The sequence below is a fragment of the Dysidea avara genome, chromosome 2 (genome assembly GCF_963678975.1).
Source record: "Dysidea avara chromosome 2, odDysAvar1.4, whole genome shotgun sequence".
Taxonomy (NCBI): Eukaryota; Metazoa; Porifera; class Demospongiae; order Dictyoceratida; family Dysideidae; genus Dysidea; species Dysidea avara.
In genome coordinates this window covers 12,353,191-12,374,834 of record NC_089273.1, presented here as the reverse complement: position 1 = coordinate 12,374,834, position 21,644 = coordinate 12,353,191, and the positions used below count along the sequence as shown (strand labels likewise).

The 21,644-nt window shown below is 36.3% G+C and overlaps 1 protein-coding gene across 3 annotated transcripts in view; it reads left to right on the top strand.

Annotated features, from left to right (window-relative positions):
• The window catches only part of LOC136246618 (uncharacterized), a 54,002-nt gene that overhangs the window by 18,845 nt on the left and 13,513 nt on the right, over positions 1–21,644 (top strand). For all 3 annotated transcript variants that reach the window (XM_066038142.1, XM_066038141.1, XM_066038140.1), the window contains 13 exons: positions 3,406–3,624; positions 5,219–5,434; positions 5,687–5,725; positions 5,777–6,049; positions 11,276–11,380; positions 11,433–11,495; positions 12,290–12,565; positions 13,971–14,063; positions 14,120–14,182; positions 15,498–15,779; positions 16,143–16,313; positions 18,542–18,595; positions 20,616–20,900. In XM_066038142.1, the coding sequence (XP_065894214.1) occupies positions 3,406–3,624; positions 5,219–5,434; positions 5,687–5,725; positions 5,777–6,049; positions 11,276–11,380; positions 11,433–11,495; positions 12,290–12,565; positions 13,971–14,063; positions 14,120–14,182; positions 15,498–15,779; positions 16,143–16,313; positions 18,542–18,595; positions 20,616–20,900 (2,139 nt within the window). The remainder of the gene's footprint in view (positions 1–3,405; positions 3,625–5,218; positions 5,435–5,686; positions 5,726–5,776; positions 6,050–11,275; positions 11,381–11,432; positions 11,496–12,289; positions 12,566–13,970; positions 14,064–14,119; positions 14,183–15,497; positions 15,780–16,142; positions 16,314–18,541; positions 18,596–20,615; positions 20,901–21,644) is intronic.

The following is a 21,644-nucleotide window of genomic DNA, read 5'->3' as shown; positions in this document are numbered from 1 at the left end:
CATGTAGAGAGTTCAGCTACAAACAAATCACCCTGTAGAGAGTTCAGCTAGAAACAAGTCACCCTGTAGAGAGATCAGCTAGAAAGAAGTCACCCGTAGAGAGTTCAGCTAGAAGAAGTTACATTGTAGAGAGTTCAGCTACAAAGAAACTACCATGTAGAGAGTTCAGCTGCAAACAAACAAATTGCCCTGTAGAAAGATCAGCTAGAAGAAGTTACCTTGTAGAGAGTTCAGCTACAAACAAATCACCCTGTAGAGAGTTCAGCTAGAAACAAGTTACACTGTAGAGAGATCTGCTAGAAACAAGACACCCTGTAGAGAGTTCAGCTAGAAGAAGTCACATTGTAGAGAGTTCAGCTACAAAGAAACTACCATGTAGAGAGTTCAGCTGCAAACACATTGCCCTGTAGAGAATTCAGCTACAGACAAATCACCTTGTAGAAAGATCAGCTAGAAGAAGTTACCTTGTAGAGAGTTTAGCAACAAACAAATCACTCTGTAGAGGGTTTAGCTACAAACAAGTCACCCTGTAGAGAGTTCAGCTAGAAGAAGTTATATTGTAGAGAGTTCAGCTACAAAGAAACTACCATGTAGAGAGTTCAGCAGCAAACAAATTGCCCTGTAGAGAATTCAGCTACAGACAAATCACCTAGTAGAAAGATCAGCTAGAAGAAGTTACCTTGTAGAGAGTTCAGCTACAAACAAATCACCCTGTAGAGGGTTCAGCTACAAACAAGTCACCCTGTAGAGAGTTCAGCTAGAAGAAGTTACATTGTAGAGAGATCAGCTAGAAACAAGACACCTTGTAGAGAGTTCAGCTAGAAGAAGTTACATTGTAGAGAGTTCAGCTACAAAGAAACTACCATGTACAGAGTTCAACTGCAAACAAATTTCCCTGTAGAGAATTCAGCTACAGACAAATCACCTTGTAGAAAGATCAGCTAGAAGAAGTTACCTTGTAGAGAGTTCAGCTACAAACAAATCACCCTGTAGAGAGTTCAGCTAGAAGAAGTTACATTGTAGAGAGTTCAGTTACAAAGAAACTACCATGTAGAGAGTTCAGCTACAAACAAATCACCCTGTAGAGAGTTCAGCTAGAAACAAGTCACCCTGTAGAGAGATCAGCTAGAAACAAGTCACCCGTAGAGAGTTCAGCTAGAAGAAGTTACATTGTAGAGAGTTAAGCTACAAAGAAACTACCATGTAGAGAGTTCAGCTGCAAACAAACAAATTGCCCTGTAGAGAGTCAGACAAACAAATCACCCTGTAGAAAGATCAGCTAGAAGAAGTTACCTTGTAGAGAGTTCAGCTACAAACAAATCACCCTGTAGAGGGTTCAGCTACAAACAAGTCACCCTGTAGAGAGTTCAGCTAGAAGAAGTTACATTGTAGAGAGATCAGCTAGAAACAAGACACCTTGTAGAGAGTTCAGCTAGAAGAAGTTACATTGTAGAGAGTTCAGCTACAAAGAAACTACCATGTACAGAGTTCAACTGCAAACAAATTTCCCTGTAGAGAATTCAGCTACAGACAAATCACCTTGTAGAAAGATCAGCTAGAAGAAGTTACCTTGTAGAGAGTTCAACTACAAACAAATCACCCTGTAGAGAGTTCAGCTAGAAGAAGTTACATTGTAGAGAGTTCAGTTACAAAGAAACTACCATGTAGAGAGTTCAGCTACAAACAAATCACCCTGTAGAGAGTTCAGCTAGAAACAAGTCACCCTGTAGAGAGATCAGCTAGAAAGAAGTCACCCGTAGAGAGTTCAGCTAGAAGAAGTTACATTGTAGAGAGTTCAGCTACAAAGAAACTACCATGTAGAGAGTTCAGCTGCAAACAAACAAATTGCCCTGTAGAGAGTCAGACAAACAAATCACCCTGTAGAAAGATCAGCTAGAAGAAGTTACCTTGTAGAGAGTTCAGCTACAAACAAATCACCCTGTAGAGGGTTCAACCACAAACAAGTCACCCTGTAGAGAGTTCAGCTAGAAGAAGTTACATTGTAGAGAGTTCAGCTACAAACAAATCACCCTGTAGAGAATTCAGCTAGAAACAAGTTACACTGTAGAGAGATCAGCTAGAAACAGGTCACCCTGTAGAGAGTTTAGCTAGAAGAAGTCACATTGTAGAGAGTTCAGCTACAAAGAAACTACCATGTAGAGAGTTCAGCTGCAAACAAATTGCCCTGTAGAGAATTCAGCTACAAACAAATCACCCTGTAGAAAGATCAGCTAGAAGAAGTTACATTGTAGAGAGTTCAGCTACAAACAAATCACCCTGTAGAGAGTTCAGCTACAAACAAGTCATCCGGTAGAGAGATCAGCTAGAAGGACCACCTTGCAGAGAGTTTAGCTACAAAGAAATCACCCTGCTTCATCTTTTCTTCTTCCTGTAGTAAAGAAAAAATGACAGGTTAAAAAGCCCTAAAGCCGTTTATGGCCGGCTTTGGGGTATACAAATACAAAAAGAAGCGAAATCTAATCCAAAACAGCCAAGCTGTAAAAAAAGATTGCGGCCCTGAGAAAGGCTATGGTGAAAAAAGATGTGAAATCCAAGGTGGCGGCCAAGAAATGGCTGTGATGGTAGGTTAATGGTAAAAGTTTTAATAACAACAATTCAGGTGAATTTGGTGCCGCTTGGTCTTGGCACAAAATTCACCTGACTTGTCGTTATTAAAATTTTTACCATTAACCTCATCACAGCCATTTCTTGGCCGCCACCTTGGATTTCACATCTTTTTTCACCATAGCCTTTCTCAGGGCCGCACTCTTTTTTTACAGCTTGGCTGTTTTGGATTAGATGTTCCTATCAGTAGTAATATTCTCTATGCTTGTTAACATTTGTAACAATATTATTCATCAGTGAAATTCCATAAATGTATTATATAGCAAAGTAGCTGTCAGTTAGTTTCGGTCTATACGCTCAAGGAAGCTTGTGTGGAATCCATCTTCTTAGTTCCACAGTTGCAGGCTTAGTGCAAATATTACCAACAATTTCCATTTTATTATTATGTGGCAGAAAACAAATACCTGTAAATGACATGCTAAGTGAAAGTGATAGGGTACAAAAGTGGACAAAGGTGTAAGTACATGATGACTGCATTGTAGCTACTAAGATATGCCAAAAGTCACAATATCAGCTCAAAGCAGCATACTGTTGACTTATATGTTACTGACTACTAGCTATGAATCTATCTTACTAGCTACCAAAACTCTCTTACCTGCTCATTCCTTCATGTATTGCATACTGTAACTCAATACTACAAATCTGTTTTTATTTTTATTTTTTTTGTAAAGTTATATACAATATTATGTGTTCAAATTTCATTATCGACTACTAAACATGCATTATTACTCCTGTTGTAGATTTAACATAATAATAATAATTATTTGTTTGTATCTATAGCAGCTCCTAAGGATTTATCTTTGCAATTGCCACCATCATCATCAGATACTTTGCCACATCAGCAACCAAGTGATTGTTTAGTGATAGAATCTCCCAGCTTGCCCACTAAACCACAAGACCTAATTACTAGCTCTAGTTTTGCTGTTTCTCAATCTCAGAACTGTGAGGTGACTACCACATGTACAGCTACTCTACAGTTGAATTTTCCATCCAGTACAGGTAAACTGTTGTGTACAAGTTGTATACACTGCTTGTAAACCAACTGACCATGTGGTACACTGTATATGTTGTATATATGTTTTTGAATAACGATACATGTATACATTTGTGACTCGATCTGAGAATGTCTAGTGCCATAAAATATAGTATGTTATATTTATTACAGTGTTGGAGTGATGGATACCAAGTTTGTAAAGCCAAAGGGAACAGGCCGGTCTCTTTTTATCAGTTGTTTGTGATTTGAGTGTAGCAAGAGCTATCCCATGAGGGATTTAATGTTTTCCTCACATTGTTGCTTTGTTTTCTATTTTACTCCTATTATGTACAAGTAGCTACAGTATATTATACATATCACCCTCACTAAAATCTTCTCATAATCAGACTAACTTGCGAATCAAAATCTTGTACACGCTCACAGTGGCATTTGAAATTACGGGTCCTTGTATAATTTTTTTGTGGCATTTCTTTATTCTTCACCTATTATTTGAAACCAGCCCATGGGAATTTAACTAGATAAAATGTACCATACTAAATAGGGTGAGGTGTTTTGGGCTTGCTTTACTATTGAGCACTACATTTCTCATGTCGCAAGAAGCTGTGAGGTGCAACAAGCAGCATGCAGTAAAAGTACAACAATGTGCTGTGGTATAAATAAGCTAGACTTCAAAATGCAGGACTCTACAGAATTTAGAAACCCTCAGGCCCTGTAGTAGCACCCTCGCTTTACCCATGTGCCACAACACAGGGCCTTTGGGTTAGAACCCTGTGTTTCAAGGTCGAACTATTATTTATTTATAGATCATCCCTTTATGCTTTTATATGTACCTATCACTTATGAAATTATTGTGGCAATGTTGGTGAATCTCTGTTGGAAATTACTATGAACAAATGCAGCGCTATGGCAGTACCCTAAATATGACGACTAAAGTAACTTTTGTACTGGTTAATTTATTCATAAAGTTTGTTGTCATTATAGCATTGAATGTGTATAAGTTCAAAATATAAATAATCTGCTTCTATTAGGTGATATGTGTTTAAGCAAGAGTACATAATAAAAATATTAAGGGCTTAATAATAGTTATACGGGCACAATGTGGAGTCTATGAAATTTATGAACCCGAAGGCCTGGGCTGTAGCGCATGAGTGAAGTGAGGGTGCTACTAAGGGCCTGAGGGTTTACAAATTTCATAGACTCCACATTGTGCCCGTATAACTGCTTTAGACTCTATTTCACATTACACTCAGATTACTTACCTCATCCACGGCTGTTTCTGCTGTAGGCTCGGCAAAAGCAGCTGGTTTTCTTGCAATATTACTAGCGCCATGGCAACTATGCATCTTCACGTGACTAAATAATCATGCTCGTTAAATCACTGCACGTGAACAACGCATAGCGATCGGACAAACCCGATTTTGAGCATCTGTCATATTGTGCTTAAAGGCGTGGAGTATATTAGAAAACAAGGTGGAGTGTATGAGATTTATTACCCACCCAAAACAGCCTAAATAGAGTCTAAATATTTTTATTATGTGCTATCGGTTTAAGCATTCACTGATTGTAATAGCAACTGTTAAATCATTATAATTATTGCAGCTCAATCCAGCAGTGGAAATTTGCCTAGATCAGCATGCAGAAACCAACCGGCTGACTCATCATCTCAAGTTTCAGTACTTGATACCAGACACTCTACCAATATGCCAACCATTTCCACTAATACTGATGATCAATACATGATTACTAATCCAGCATCATCTTCTACAACTGGGACCACATCTAACCATGTAGTTACCAGTGCTGCTGTATCAGAAAGTAATGACTCATATAGTATGTTTTTTGCAATTCTACAGATATAATTAACCCAATTTCTTCACTTCTACAATGCAAATACTTGGACCAAGCCTCTTATGTATCTTAAATAGTGTACAATCATAATATATGCTGCCTACAATACTCATAATACAATAATTATGTAATGCTAATTGCCAAATTTGTGGACTGAGCATACATACATAATTGTTTACACAATAATATTATATAGTGCTCCTTTTTCACTATGTACAGTAGACATTAATCCACCACAGAAGATCATTGCTAACAAAGGTACATGATGTAATACTTTTGTATTTCTTGTGATTATTTCTGGATTTATAGATTTTGCCCAGCTCAAAGCTCAGTATCATACCATTGTGAAATTGATGCCTGATAACTATCAACAGACTGCTGATAAGCTCATAAATCATATCAGTGATGATCAGATTTGTATGATATTGAGTAGTAGTAACTCCACTACTGCTAATAAGATAATATTGGATTGTTTGATTGAGAGGATGAGCTGTAGAGAAGAATTACTTGATCTGTGTGCTCATCTGGAGACTATTAGTACATCACATCAGTTGATGATGGTGATCGATGAAATAAGATCTGGTGAGTATTTCCATGTACAAATAACAAAAAAACAGATATCACGATTAATCTCTAAAGGATTATACAAGTTAAAGCACTGTGGTAAGAGCACAAGCTCAAGGGAATGGGTGAGAGTCAAATGTGACCAGATTTTACAAAACTGATCCAAATCGCACATCAGACAAAATCAAACTAACACCTCCAGTGGATAGCTACACTATCGTACTAATAGTTTTTACCCTCACTACTACTCAAACTACTCCAGGCTGATTTCAACAGATGTCTTTTCTGGGTGGTGTGTAGAGCTCGAATGGTGGTTACTGGTCTTGTGAAGGACCTGGCTTGGCAAGAATCACTGGCTTGGCAAGAATTACTGGTTTACTGGTGGACAGCCTTATAATTTTCGCCAGACATTTTTGTGTTGATTTTGCTACATATCAGCCACTAAGGAGCCAACACAGCCCTGTAATCTCGTGTCTAGACACCAATCATGGTCCGCCTTCATTTTGAAGTCTATTCCTTACCCACTTCGCGACCCCTCACCCTCCACCCCGCCACCCTCTACCCCTTTGTGAGCACTCATAATACTACTTCGCTCATCCAGATTTTCTATCTTATTTGGCGGGAAACTCTACAAGCAGCTACAAGAACTGGAAGTGGTCTGAAATGTAATAGATTGATGCAGCTTTTGTGTAAATTACATATGTGTAGTTGCTATCCTTGGCAAGTTATGCTAACTTGAATTCTTTAAAACCGTTTATCTCAAAACTTTTAATGTGTGATTTGGATTGTTTTTCCAAAATACAGTCACAAATATAGTCTGAGGTGAAGCTGAGTGACAGTTTAGTGAACAATTTAAGACTAAATTGTATAATTATTGTACTGGATGGCTACAGTATATAGACTATGGTCTACCTGGAAAAGTAATATAATCAAAAACAGCCAAGCTGTAAAAAAGGTGCGGCCCCTAAAATAGCCATGGTGAAAAAGATGTGAAATCCAAGGGGGCAGCCAAGAAATGGCTGTGATGGTAGGTTAATGGTAAAAACTTTTATAACAACAATTCAGGTGAATTTGTGTTGCCTCCTCCAAATTTCACTAGGATTCGGCACCAAATTCACCTGAATTGTCGTTATTAAAATTTTTACAATTAACCTACCATCACAACCATTTCTTGGCCGCCACCCTGGATTTCACTTCTTTTTCACTATGCCCTTTTTAGGGGCCACACCTTTTTTTTACAGCTTGGCTGTTTTGATTAGATATCACTTCTTTTTGTATTTGTATGTGGCATTTTTAACCTATCCTTATTCTTTATCACAAAAAGACAAAGCAGATTTTTAATACTTCAACTAGTTTTGATTTGATCAGAAATTATACAAATTATATATATATTATATAATTATATTTATTACATGTCTATTATTCCCTACTGGATAACTTGTTCGCAGCTGATCTCTCTACTAAGGGACTTGAAAAGTAGCTGAACTGTCTACAGGTTGATTTGTTTGTAGCTGAACTCTGTACAGGGTGATTTGTTTGTAGCTGAACTCTCTACAGGGTAATTTGTTTGCAGCTGAACTCACTACAGAGTAATTTATTTGTAGCTGAACTTTCTACTAGTGCAGTGCTTACAGGTTTTTGCAATTGAATTCGGCGACTTTGAAATTGAATTCGTCCCGTTTGCAATTGAGTTCGTCGCTTTTGCAATTGAATTCGTCCCGTTTGCAATTGAATTCGTCGGTTTTGCAATTGAATTCGTCCCGTTTGCAATTGAATTCGTCGGTTTTGCAATTGAATTCGTCGCTTTTGCAGTTAAATTCGTCCGTAACAAGAATGGCAGCTGGAGCAAACATGAAAACATGATGTAGCAGCTGCTACAAGAACTTGTTCAAGTACAACAGTAGTAAACAACTCTTTATAAGGCAATAATTCTTCCTCTGCAGCCTCTCCAGCAACATTCCAAACTCTACTACGCCATTCGCGATGGGTGTGGTCACTCGCGAGCAAGCTAATTAACTTGTCAGACAGCTATCAGCTTCGCGTACTACCAGCTTTAATTACCTTCTAGTGTCTCAAGTGTAACTCTCCAAGGCATAAATAGTTCATATCTTAATGAACGGGTTGGTTTCTTGGAGCCGTTTTGTTTATGACGAATTGTAATGCAAACGCGACGAATTCTATTGCAAAACCGACTAATTCAACTGCAAAACCGACGAATTCAATTGCAAAATCGACGAATTCAATTGCAAACGGGACGAATTCAATTGCAATACTGACGAATTCAATTGCAAACGGGACGAATTCAATTGCAATACCGACGAATTCAATTGCAAATGGGACGAATTCAATTGCAAAGGCGACGAATTCAATTGCAAAAACCTGTAAGACCTCTAAATGAGGTAATCATTCACTTTTTGATAAAAGCACCAAATTTCTTATGGGGTTTGTAGTACGTGTACTAAGTGATTTTAGAAGGGAGGCATGTAAAAAGCCCTACTTTTTGGACATTGACAACAAAACTATTTGTTTACATGGAAAAACAATCAAGTTTAAAGTCCGGATCTAGTATTAGACCAGTACAAAACCTGCAGCTGTGACATGATAGCCCATTAAAATGCCATATGAAACAAATTGTTTTCTCAGTCCGGCAGTAAACAAAATGATTAAAAATGCTATTTTCAAGGAGTTTTATTACAGTTTTGCATTTCCAACGCACACAGTTCTCTGATATCATGTACAAGGATCATCCTTATGTGTATCATTTCTTTATCGAAGGTGTATAGCAAAAGTTATCAAATAATGAAATTTTAATTGGTTACAGACTTATGGGTGGACATAAAATCATTGGAATATCAGAGTATATTCTACACAACAAGGTATCTCTACAATACTAATTAGATTTGATCAACATTGCAGAGATAATTGCTTGATTTATGCATATACAGAGGGATTTCAATAATTCTATGTCCACCTGTAACCAATTAAAGCTTCATCATTCAATAACTTTTATTATACATCTTCAATAAAGAAACGATGCACAACAGGATGATCCTTGTACACGATACTACAGAACTGTGGTATTTTAATGGGCTATTATGTCGCAGCTGCAGGCTTTGTACTGCTCTAGTACTAGATCCAGTCTTTAAACTTGATTGTTTTCCATGTAAACAAATAGTTTTGTTGCCAAGGTCCAAAAAGTAGGATTCCAAAGGACTTTTTACATGCCTCCCCTTCTAAAATCACTTAGTACACGTGCCACAAACCCCATAAGAAATTTGATGCTTTTATCAAAAAGTGAATAGTTTTGTGGCTTACGCGCAGGACTATTCAGGATGGTTTCTTTGTAGCTGAACTCTCTACAAAGTGACTTGTTTCTAGCTGATCTCTCTACAAGGTAACTTCTTCTACTACAGGGTGACTTGTATCAGCTGAACTATCTACAGGATGATCTGTTTGTAGCTGAAATCTCTACAGGGCGATTTGTTTGTAGCTGAATTCTCTACAGGGTGACTTGTTTCAAGCTGATCTCTCTATAGGGTAACTTCTTTGTAGCTGAACTCTCTACAAGGTGACTTTTTCTAGCTGATCTCTCTATAGGGTGACCTGATCTCTCTGCAGGGTGACTTTTATCTAGACAGGGTGATTTGTTTGTTGCTGAATTCTCTGCGGGATGACTTGTTTCTAGCTGAATTATCTACAGGGTGATTTGTTTGTATCTGAACTCTCTACAAGGTGACTTGTTTGCAGCTGAACTCTCTACAGGGTGATTTGTTTGTAGCTGAACTCTCTACAAGATGGTTTCTTTGTAACTGAACTCTCTACAAGGTGATAGCTGATCTCTCTACAAGGTGACTTCTACTAGCTGATCTCTCTTCAGGGTGACTTGTATCTAGCTGAACTCTCTACAGGGTGATCTGTTCATAGCTGAACTCTTTACAGAGTGATTTGTTTGTAGCTGAAATCTCTTGTTTCAAACTGATCTCTCTGTTGGGTAACTTATTTGTAGCTGAACTCTCTACAGGATGGTTTCTTTGTAGCTAAACTCTCTACAGGGTAATTTGTTTTTGTAGCTGAACGCTCTACAGGGTGATTTGTTTGTAGCTGAACTCTCTACAGGGATATTTGTTTGTAGCTGAACTCTCTACAGGATGATTTGTTGTAGCCGAACTCTCTACAGGGTAATTTGTTTGTAGCTGATCTCTCTACAGGGGGTGATTTGTTTGTAGCTGAACTCTCTACAGGATGGTTTCTTTGTAGCTAAACTCTCTACAGGGTGATTTTTTTGTAGCTGAACTCTCTACAGGGCGATTTGTTTGTACCTGAACTTTCATCAGGGTGATTTGTTTGTCACTGAACACTCTACAGGGTGATTTGTTTGTAGCTGAACTCTCTACAGGGTGATTTGTTTGTAGCTGAACTCTCTACAGGATGATTTGTTTTAGCCGAACTCTCTACAGGGTAATTTGTTTGTAGCTGATCTCTCTACAGGGGGTGATTTGTTTGTAACTGATATGTCTACAGGTAGATTTGTTTGCAGCTGAACTCTCTTCAGTGTGACTTGTAATGTTCTGAATCTCTACAGCGATATATTTGTAGCTGAACTCTCTACAAGGTGACTTGCTTCCAGCTGAACTGTCTATATGATTAATTGTTTGCAGCTGAACTCCCTACAGAATAACTTGCAATGTAATAGAATTCTATAATGGAGTAAGTCATAAACTAGCTGAATGCTCTATTACGGTAACTGTTGTATTAGAGTATCTCGATTTCGCATTTGCTACACGGAATTGGTTTTTGAATCATAATTCAGTGGTTTGTAATCTGATTCTTCTGTACTACTGCAAGGACATTCTACGATGAGTATTGCAGCTACATACCGATTTTCAGCTCGCTGCTATAAGTGGTTTGCCTGGTAGATGTGAAAATTATTGGTATTTTTGTGCACTACGTAAACAGCAAGGGGAATCACCGTATTATTACCCTATGGTTTTGATGTAGACTTGGGTAGGACTGATCACTCAGAGTTGGCGGAGAATTATAGAGGTTGATTTTTCATTGTCAACCCTACACACTATCATGTGTCTTGGTATCATAAACACATTTTTGTCATACTTGCTAGATATGTTGAGTTGACCTGCTACTGTATGAGCTGTAATTTGCTTCCTTGTTTCAACCCTTTTGTGGCACTGTAATTACACATAGCATTTAAATTTTCTAATCTTACCTTACACCTGTAATGATTAGGTGTTAATCAGAACATTCAGTCACCACCAATCACAGCAGCAACTAATGGTGACCTGTTGTCAATGTTATTGTCAAGTGATCAACAACATCACTCAACATCATCAAGTAAGACATCACATGACTCTTATTACACTGTTTGTAACTTTATCGTTATTAGGTGTGGACAGTATAGCTTATCACTTGGCATTTTCACAACTTTCTTTGGATTCGAAATCCAAAGGTACAACACTGTGGCACTGTGATGTGTACTCAATGTTCTTACACCAAGCTAGTTTTTTAGCTGTAAGACAGATTCTTGGTCTCCTTAAATAGAATGCAAAAGCCGTATGGGCATCTAGTATTTCAATAATATGATCAATATAATTATACGCAGTACGTATTTGGGGGCTCAGATTTCAATAGGTAATTACTATATGCTTCAAAAGTTTGACATAAACCCTTGATACAATTGAATCTTTGAAACTTATACTTGTTCATTAAAGCATTAATTTATTTGATTTAGAGCTGAGTGATATATAGTATGACTATCACTAATCATGATTGATAGTAACTTTTATATCACAATATCATACTGAGTGACAGATTGAATAGTGTCACAATATTACTAGCAGCTATCAAAGACACTGAGTTTTACATATATGATACACAAATAACCCAATTACACATTATCTGCTTTTCTTAGTAAAACTGTATTATGTACATGTATTACAGTTGTTATCTTTACTGTGTATTACTGGACTTTCACAGTTTCGTCAACTTCAACACCGTCATGTTTGCTTCCGTTAGCCACCATATATTTTATACTAAGCACAGATATGCAGAATTTATCACAATAGCACAATTGCGTAGTATCATAGTTATAGACACACCCAGTGTGTCTATAATCTGTGGTAGTATCATTATTATGACTGTTACCCACTAGCTATCAAGATAATTGATTAATGACAACTACAGTACATAGCTCAGCTCTAATTTCATTGGCAAATTCTTGTTTATGAATGTATTGTATTGCAGCTGTTGATGTTCTGAAGAAGAATTTTGTGAAATTGAGTCAGTGTCTACCATGTAACTATTTGAAAACAGTTGAGAAGTTGAAGCAAATGGGAATACCAGAGTTCACTTTACAGCTGCTGAGAGCTCCTCCATCTAAAGAAGAAGCCAATGAAATTATAATCTATGTTTTAGTTACCCTTATTAGAACAGAGAGTGATATTTTGCCCTTTTGTGAAAATATTAAAGCATTAGTTGATGGTGAAAAGTCAAGCCAATATATTGATAGTTTAATGCAAGGTGTGTGTATGTATTCTGTATTGAAGTAACATGCACTAATGTGACTGGGCCTGCAAAAACAGGGCATGTGGACACATAACATTTGCCTACTTTTCCAGTCTTTAATCGGCCATAACATTTTGTGCAATAACAGTAATCAATCATGTATTTTCCAGGAAGTATAGTAGTTTTTTAAAAAAAAAGTTGCAAAATTCATATAGTGTGTTCCAGTATTGAGATATATCCTGTTGTGTGATGGGATGCAGTATAGGCCTAATCACATAATAGCATAAAATGTCTTTGGGAAACTGGTCTCAACACCTATGTGCAAGCATTGAGAATTACTAGTTTATTAAGCATTTATGTCATAGTTAAAGGATCACTGTGCATGTGTATGGAAAATACAGCAAGAGGAGAGGCTAATATAGTATGAGAGGTAAAACTGAGTGTTGTATTTGTTTCAAGACATCTCCCAAGTGTTGTATTTTTCATACACGCAAGCATAGGCAGTGGTTTAAGTGTATTGTATTTCCTGATTGTCTTGCTCGAAACAGTTTTCTTGAATAGACGAATCACTTTTATTTTCGGTGATTAGGATATCAGTAAGTTAGCGATAGGAGTATCAGTAAGTTAGCGATAGGAGTATCAGTAAGTGTTCCACAGTATTTCTAGTCACAGAGTAGAACAAACTGGTAGGATATATAAGTGTGGCTAGTATTAGTGATTTATATTGTCACACACATGATCAATGATGCTGTCTGAATGGAGTCGTTTTTGTAATATTCTTTATACATAAATTTTCTCGTAACTATGTGTTTGCCCATTTATCTAATACTGTATTAGCCCAATTATCTACATAACTAAACTGTATTTGTCTAGTTAGCTGTATAACTGTACTGTGTGACTCAATACAGTACAGTTATGCTGCTATTACCGTAAGGAAAATGCAGTATACAGTCATCCTCCCTGAAAAGACAATACTGTATTATAACTAGCTGATAGTTAAGGCAATATGTAGGTTAAGGACCACAGTAATGTATGTAGTGCGTACCCTGAAAACCCACAAGTTTTATGAAATTTGTGCATTCTATTACTTAGCAAATTTGTAACATTAACAAAACCCCATGAAGTAATACAGGCTAACAAATTTACCTATCAATAGTAAGCATATAACCACTACATATATAATACAGTATCTAAGTTATACGTGTGTAGAACTTACACTAATATATCAAAAATATATTTGTTATTTGTTTATTACAGTCCAGAACAATTACAGTATATTGTAATTGACTCATGTTACTTAAATGTACAATCAATTAACATATAATTAGTTACAAATAAATTAGCAAATTAACAACTAACCCACTGTAGTTCTTACAGCATAGTACATGTTTATATAAAACTTTTAAAAATATCTCACTAGAATTTCAACAATGTGTTCCAGTGTTAAGAAGTGGGAGACTGCATAATTCATCACAGTCAAGCTCACATCAACGTAACTTTATATCATCTAGTGGTAAGAAAACCAATTAATTTTGCTCTGAAAATGTTCATATACATAATGTGTATCAGGTGCAAACAATTCAGGATATCAGCAACTATTTTCAAGCATCTCATTAGACCGCAACTCAAAAGGTACATATGCGGTACAATACATTGCACTGCATAGGTTGATTGTGTATGTTAGCATATAACAACTTTAAATGTGACTAGATTTTACAAAACCGATCCAAATCGCACATCAGGTAAAATCAAATTAACACCACCAGTGGCTATATAACTTTCTATTACACCAATGGTTTTAACTCTCAGCATTGCTCAGACTACTTGAGGCTGGTTTTAACAGACATCTTTTCTGGGTGGTGTGGTGAGCTCAAATGGCTATTGAAGGACCTGGCTTAGCAAGAATCAGTGGTTTGCTGGTGGATGGCCTGGCATTGTTGGCCAAACGTTTTTTCTGTTGATCGTTCTGCATATCTGCCACTACGAAGCCAGCACAACCCTATAATCTCATGCCTGTACTTCAGTCATGGTCTGCCTCCATTTTAAAGTGTCTCTCTTGCCCACCCCACCACTCTCCACCCTCCGCCTCGTTGTGAGTACTTGTAATGCTACCTCACTTGTCCAACTGCATGGATTTTCTATCTTATTTGGTGGGAAACTCTACAAGCAGCTACAAGTACTGGAAGTGGTCTGAAAGGAAATAGATTGATGCATCTTTTGTGTAAATTTCATACGTGTGGTTGCTATCCATAGCAAGTTATGCTGACTTGAATTGTTTAAAACCATTTATCTTGAAATGTCGAATGTGCGATTTGGAGTATTTCAGTCTCATTGCAGCTGTTTCCAACAGTGTTATCTACATTTTCTTACTTAAAAAAGAATCTTTGCTTTATAGCATTGTGTTGTACTTTGCATGGACAATTTTTAGTAAAAAACCAGTCTTAAATGAATTGTACATCTGGCTACACACTTAAATTTATACAGAAATGCTTTATTTTTGTACTTGTCTAACCATGCTACATATTTGTATTTCCTTTGATCTTATTATAGCACATTTCAAACACTAAACAAAGTAACCATAGTGGTGATATTATCACTTCCCCCTGTCTATAGTTTAAATAAGTCTTGCAGTATTAAAAAAGGTAGTACTCTGAAATGGTCTTAAGCCTACCATACCACTTGACAAAGCCTTGAGCCATATTAGCCCCTCATTCATACTATATTCCTAATAGCACCAGTAGCAGTATATGATTATGCAATATACTGTATTTCCTTAAACATCGTTTTCAAGCATCGAGTGGTGGCCAATTTAGAATGGTTGCCGCATCGATTTTTGGAATGGTAATGTGTATTTGGGCATATGTGTAAAAGTGATGATTTTATTGATACTGTATGTTTTGGTAATAATAATTTGTACTGTTATTTTGTTGTTGTTTTTTCAAAACAGTTTTAGCTTTGCTGAAAAAGAACTACAAAAGGCTATGTGAATGTCTTCCTCAAAATCATTTGGAAACTATTGAGAAATTGAAATCACAAATTGGAGTACCTGAGGGATCGCTGTTACACTTAAAAGCAATCCCATCTGCTGATGTAGCCAATGAGTCAATTTTAATGTCCACTGTGTTTTCAATAGTAAAGGAAGATAGAGATATATTCAACTTTTTAGATGCTATGAGTATACTGACTACTTCTAGGAACTCCAAGCAATTTCTTGAAACATTAAGACATGGTAAGTATATTAAATGCTTCTTAGCATGCTTAACATACAGAATATTATGCCATTACGTACAGCCAAACTGTGAAAAAGTGTGTAGCCTTCAAAAAGCTAAGGTATAAAAGTCATGAAATCAAAGTCACAAAGAAATAGCTGCTAATCTTAATGTCAATCATGGTAAGGCGGTCATCACTAAAATCAACTTTTCTGCATGAACCCATTTCTTGTCTTACCATCACCACCATTGATTTCACACCCTCTCAAAATTCTGGCTATTTAAAGACTGAACCCCATTTTTCTTTACAGTTTGGCTGCTTTGGAATTGTAGATTCAATCCTACATACAATGTGCATGCATAACTATGGTTTGCTTTCGCAGAATTTTTGCAAGCCTTATTTCCATCAGCATCAACTGACTCTACTCAGCATAATAATGGTATTACCTCATCATCTGAATCAGATCACCCTACAGCACTACACCAGAGATCGAATGATTCATCCATGAGAATTGGGTTAACCCCAATGGTCCACACACTTCAATCCGAACAAGGTTTGTGTGTTAATAAATTTACACAACCACATACGTTATGTAGCTACATAGGTACATGTAATAGCTGCCATTTCTTAGCTGTTTTAGGAATCCCCATTTATCATGTGCACTATAGCAATTAGCCAATACTTATGTTGCTAGTTGATACAATCTTATATATATATCACAGCAAAAATAGTGTTCCAATACTACATATTCTAACCCCGCCTTTATTCAGTATTGGAACAGCTATTTTAAAAAACTCCTTGTAACGAGACAAAACGAACCTCAAATCTACAAATGACTCTAATGTTATTCACTATTGGGGACTGTGGTCTGTTTTTGTTTGAGCCAAGGTAGAATATTCGGACTATTAGTTCCAACACCTAAACATAGACGGAATAAATACAGTCAGTATTTGTGTATGAATTATGCTGTGTATATACGTAGCTGTGTTTCAACAATATCTTAGTTGTATGAAGAATATTGATCTGGAGTATGTTATACTGTTATACTTAGGCAATGCCAGTTAAGCTGTTTCATGCCTCTTTTATCCTGTGTAGGTGCACCACAAGCAAGTGTGCAAAACTAAAATTCCATGCATAGTGTAGGCCATATCAATCACTGATGAATTTTATTACTTGAGATAGTGTACTTTCTTTATGGCATGCTCACAAAGTGTACACACCATAAAACTCAAAGGTCAGGTATGCAAGAGCCTCTAGTCATTACATATGTAACAGATTTTATGAGACTGATCTAAATTGCACACATGCATCAAGTAAAATCAAACCAATACCACCAGTGGATAGGTCTATTGATTTTAACACCCAGCATTACTCAAACCATTCCAATTTTTTCTGGGTGGTGTGACGAGCGCAAATGGCAGTTTCTGGCCCTGTGAAAGTCTTGGCTTGGCAAGAATCAGTGGTGTGTACTGGTGAATGGCCTGATATACAGTATATAGCTGGCCAAACATTTCCTGCATTAATCGATTTGCTGCATATCAGCCACTAAGAAGCCAGCACAGCCCTGTAACCTTGTGTCTGAACTTCAATCATGGTCTGCCTCCATTTTGAAGTCTGTCTCTTTCATACCCTGCTACCCCCAAACTCTGCCCCTTTTGAGTACTTTGCTCATCTAATTGCTTAGGATTTTTATCTCATTTGGCTAGAAAATTTGCAAGCAGCTACAAGTATTGTAGGTGGTCTGAAAGGTAATGAACTGATACATGTATCTCTTGCGTAAATTTTATACTTGTGCTCACTATCCTTGGAAAGTTATAATCCATTTATCTCAAAACTTCTAATGTGTAATTTGGATTGCTTTTCCAAAATCCAGTCACATATGAGGTAATAGTACTATGAAAAACTGTAAACAATTTTCAATTGATTTGAATACGAGACACCTGCTTAACCCTTAAAATTGCACACAATTTTTAGTAACAGTGTACTGGAAATGCATACTGTGGCCTCAAACAAGGCACTATAACTGTTGAACCATTAACTCTATGGTTGCACAATTTGTGCCATTGTATTTGTGATGCAATATAATACCTAGGGGTTCACTCTTTGATAAAAGCATGGGGCCAAAACAATGCATACCAACAGAATAATAGTATGATTCATACTTCACTGCATTAAGCTGAAATAAATAGTAGTAGCTTTGCCATTAATTATGGAGAATCACAGCATATAAAGCTCATGTGAGCCAGAAATTTATAAAAATGGAAGTCAGACCATATGTTGACAAGGTAGGGGAGACCAGTAATGAACTTTAGGCATCATAACATGTGAGTGAATGTTGTTACAGCGATTAGCTATTCATTCTTGTCTATAAGTAACCCAATGAATATACCTTCTGTGGTTATGTAGTTGGACAAGCTTTATACAGTGTATGCTGCTGGTTTAGAAGCTATCACATTATCATTCATTACTAATGGTAATTGTCATAATTATGAGCTTCATAAAAAATGACGATATATTATTATGCGGGTTTAAGGGTTAAAAAGGGCATTGCGGATTTATGGTTAAAATCAGGTGTATGCAGGTTTAAAGATTAAAACCAATCCATTACCAATGCAGCATGAATAACAGTGGATCCCAATATGCCTAGGCAAATAAGTCTGTTGAGGTACAGAAATAATGCTGTAAGCAAAATTGAGTGACCTGTTATTACCACAAGTGCACTTATAGTAGATCTAGTTTACTATTATTACTTAGTATTCTGTTTGTTCTTGAATTACATAGGTCACTTCTATCAGCACACATTTTCAACAATTGCCCTGGACCAAAGTTCAAGAGGTATAATATACTTTATAAGCGCACTTATGTACATACATACATACGTACACTGTAATTGTGACTCTTTATTAAGTCTTAAATTTTGCTTCCTACTATGATGAGTTAATGCAAGTTCATTCGTACATAAGTTGTTTTTTTATTAGGTGTGAAGAAGTTTAACAAGCTTGTATAGGGATCCAGTGGTGGATCTAGGATTTTTAAAAAGGGATTTCTGAGAGTTGGTATAGCTGAATAAGGCATCTAATAATATTTCTTCAGAAAATTGTGAGATTTTAGAAGTTCTAGAATCAGATTTTAGGCTACTTTTAGTTATCAATTACAATAAATCCAATGCTTTAAACTGTAAGTAAATAGCTACTATAGCCAGCTATAGGGCAAAGATCGTGACTATATAAGCTGTAACTTTGATCGCTCTATTAGAGTAGTTACTTGACTGCTTTATTAGATTGTTTTTAATGCAGTAGGAGATGAAAAGTAAAGTGTTGCTGAGGGTTTGATATAAATGTGACTGAATTTGACAAAACCAGGTATCCATGCACATACATCCAATTCTTTGACTTTGACCAACTGTAATTCACACATTCAGCATGGAAATTTTCACACAATACTTCTATACCATTATCAAATTACAGGCCAAAATGTGAAGCTGATGGTATATTTCTACATTGAAAAATGATCTCTCAAAGTCATATATTGTAATTGGATGTATGTGAAAGCATGGTATTGTCAAATGTGGTCACAAATGGTGTTAGTTAAGTGAACTACACGCATGCTACTGAAATACTGTGGTATATACGTAGTTGTTGCTATGACAAATTGTCAGTACAAAAATAATGAAATTAGTTACGTATTTAGACCACCACTGAGTTAAATTTAAAATGGGGTTTCTGTTGAAACCACAGAAATCCATCTAGATCTGCCACTGGAATCATTATAATAACAGTACTTTTAAAAATATCACCTGGAGAGCAAATTTAAAGGGACAATGTGTCACAAATTTGATTTGTTATGAAACCATTCCAGGTTACATAAGTACATGATTTTTGTGTACAATAAAATCATGTGTTGTCTGTGTGTGGGAGAACAATTATCTTAAAAACCATCCACATCCACAGATTTTATTCTATGGCTATAAAAAGAATAAACAAGCAGCTGTGGTGTAACTGACACTACACAACAGCTTGTGTTCATGTATCACAACCAAGCAGGTTGTAACAGTAATGTTATTGTATAAAACAGAGCACTTTGTCTCAAACAGGATAACCATGTCTCCTACTATAGTATCTTTGTAACAATATTAGACAGCCCAGGGCCATTCTAGGCCAATTCAACAATTGTCATATAAGGACAGTTATATAAAGACCACCATTTTAATGACACATGTGCTCCTAAAAATGACATAATTTGTTTATGATTCAATTATGAATTGAACAGCTTCTCATATAAACAATTCACAATACATTGCCCCATAAATCCTTTAGTTTAGTCCACATATGTAATTAACGATAAACCAGCTTGTGGATTAAAATTACTCAACTCTGCATCAAAGGAAAGAATGGCATAAGATTTTTGTACAAGGGTATAATTTCACCACAAGCCTATATTATATTATTATTATGTTAGTAAACAAATGTATGTTTAGTGTTTAGCTATGTTAAGCACACAGCCCTCTACACATGAAGAACAATGCATGGAGCTCACCTAGAATTAATGCAGGATATCCTTGTGTCAGAAATGTGCATGAGCCCATTGTTTCCATTTCACATGCTACTGTGTTCTCCAACCTTGATGGAACTTCATTATGTGATGACCTCCCTTGTACCACATACTGCATGTAGGTTGCAAAATTCCTAATTTTTCTATCCATGTTAAATCAGCATACTTGTGTTATGTATGATCTCTGAGTGTTGTGGAAAAAAAGAAATAGAGAGGTAGAAATAAACTTAAGCTTTAATTTTAACATACTACATAATACATATCTCAGAAATTGAAGAAGCACACCATCCACTTGTTTTCTTAGTTTTAGCTGTACTGAAGAGAAACTACAGAAGATTATTTGAGTGCCTACCAGAGGACTATTCAAGCACTATCAATAAGATGAGGGAGATATGGGAAATGCCTGATGATTTTCTAATACTCTTGGCAAGGCTTCCATCTGCTATAGTAGCCAATGAACGCATTATATCTCAGTTGCTGTATGTGATAATGAAACGGGATGTTGATGCCTTACAATTCTGTGATATCATGAAAACACTGGTAGGGTACTCTGCTCAAGCACTACAATTTCTTGATAACTTAAAACAAGGTGCAGTCTTTTTCTTAAAGTGTGTATCGTATATAGTTATTACTGAATTTGTACTTGAGACTGCATGGATACCATATAATTATCAGGACAATTTTGCCATCAATTTTTTTCATTATTTGCTGAATTCACAAAAATTGAGAATGACAAATATTTTTTACAATACTAATAATATTATTATCTTTGCCTCCACCATGAGGAAGTTCCATAAAGGCATGATGTTATAGTTAATTCCATTTGAGTTAAATTCTATTAGCTGCACTTCAGTGCAATGAACATCCAATTTCGAGGAGCTTTTTATCATCAGGTTTGGGGTGCACTCACCACACCAGGCCAATTTTCAACCCACAAGTCCTGTGGTTGCAGTTGCGGTCACATAAAGTATGTACTAATAAACATTGCAATCTCTTATTTGTGCTATTAATTCATAAATCTGGGAAATTTCAACATTGAAATTGTTCATTGTTTTATTTTTACGTAATATTATTGTCATTTGGGTAAACAACGAAAATTACTGTGTACATAAAATTTATAACATAGTGTAGCTAGAAGTGACATGAAAATACTAATTATAAGGTTGTGTACATTGGAAAAGAGATTGCCACTAAAGTTGCATCAGTATCCAGTGTATAATTCAGCACACTAGTAGCTCTGCTGAATCAATTAATTGGCCACTTTTTCAAATTTCATAACTCATAACTTCTTTTGCCATGACATTAGGCCCATGCAAGTTATGGCAAGCCTTTG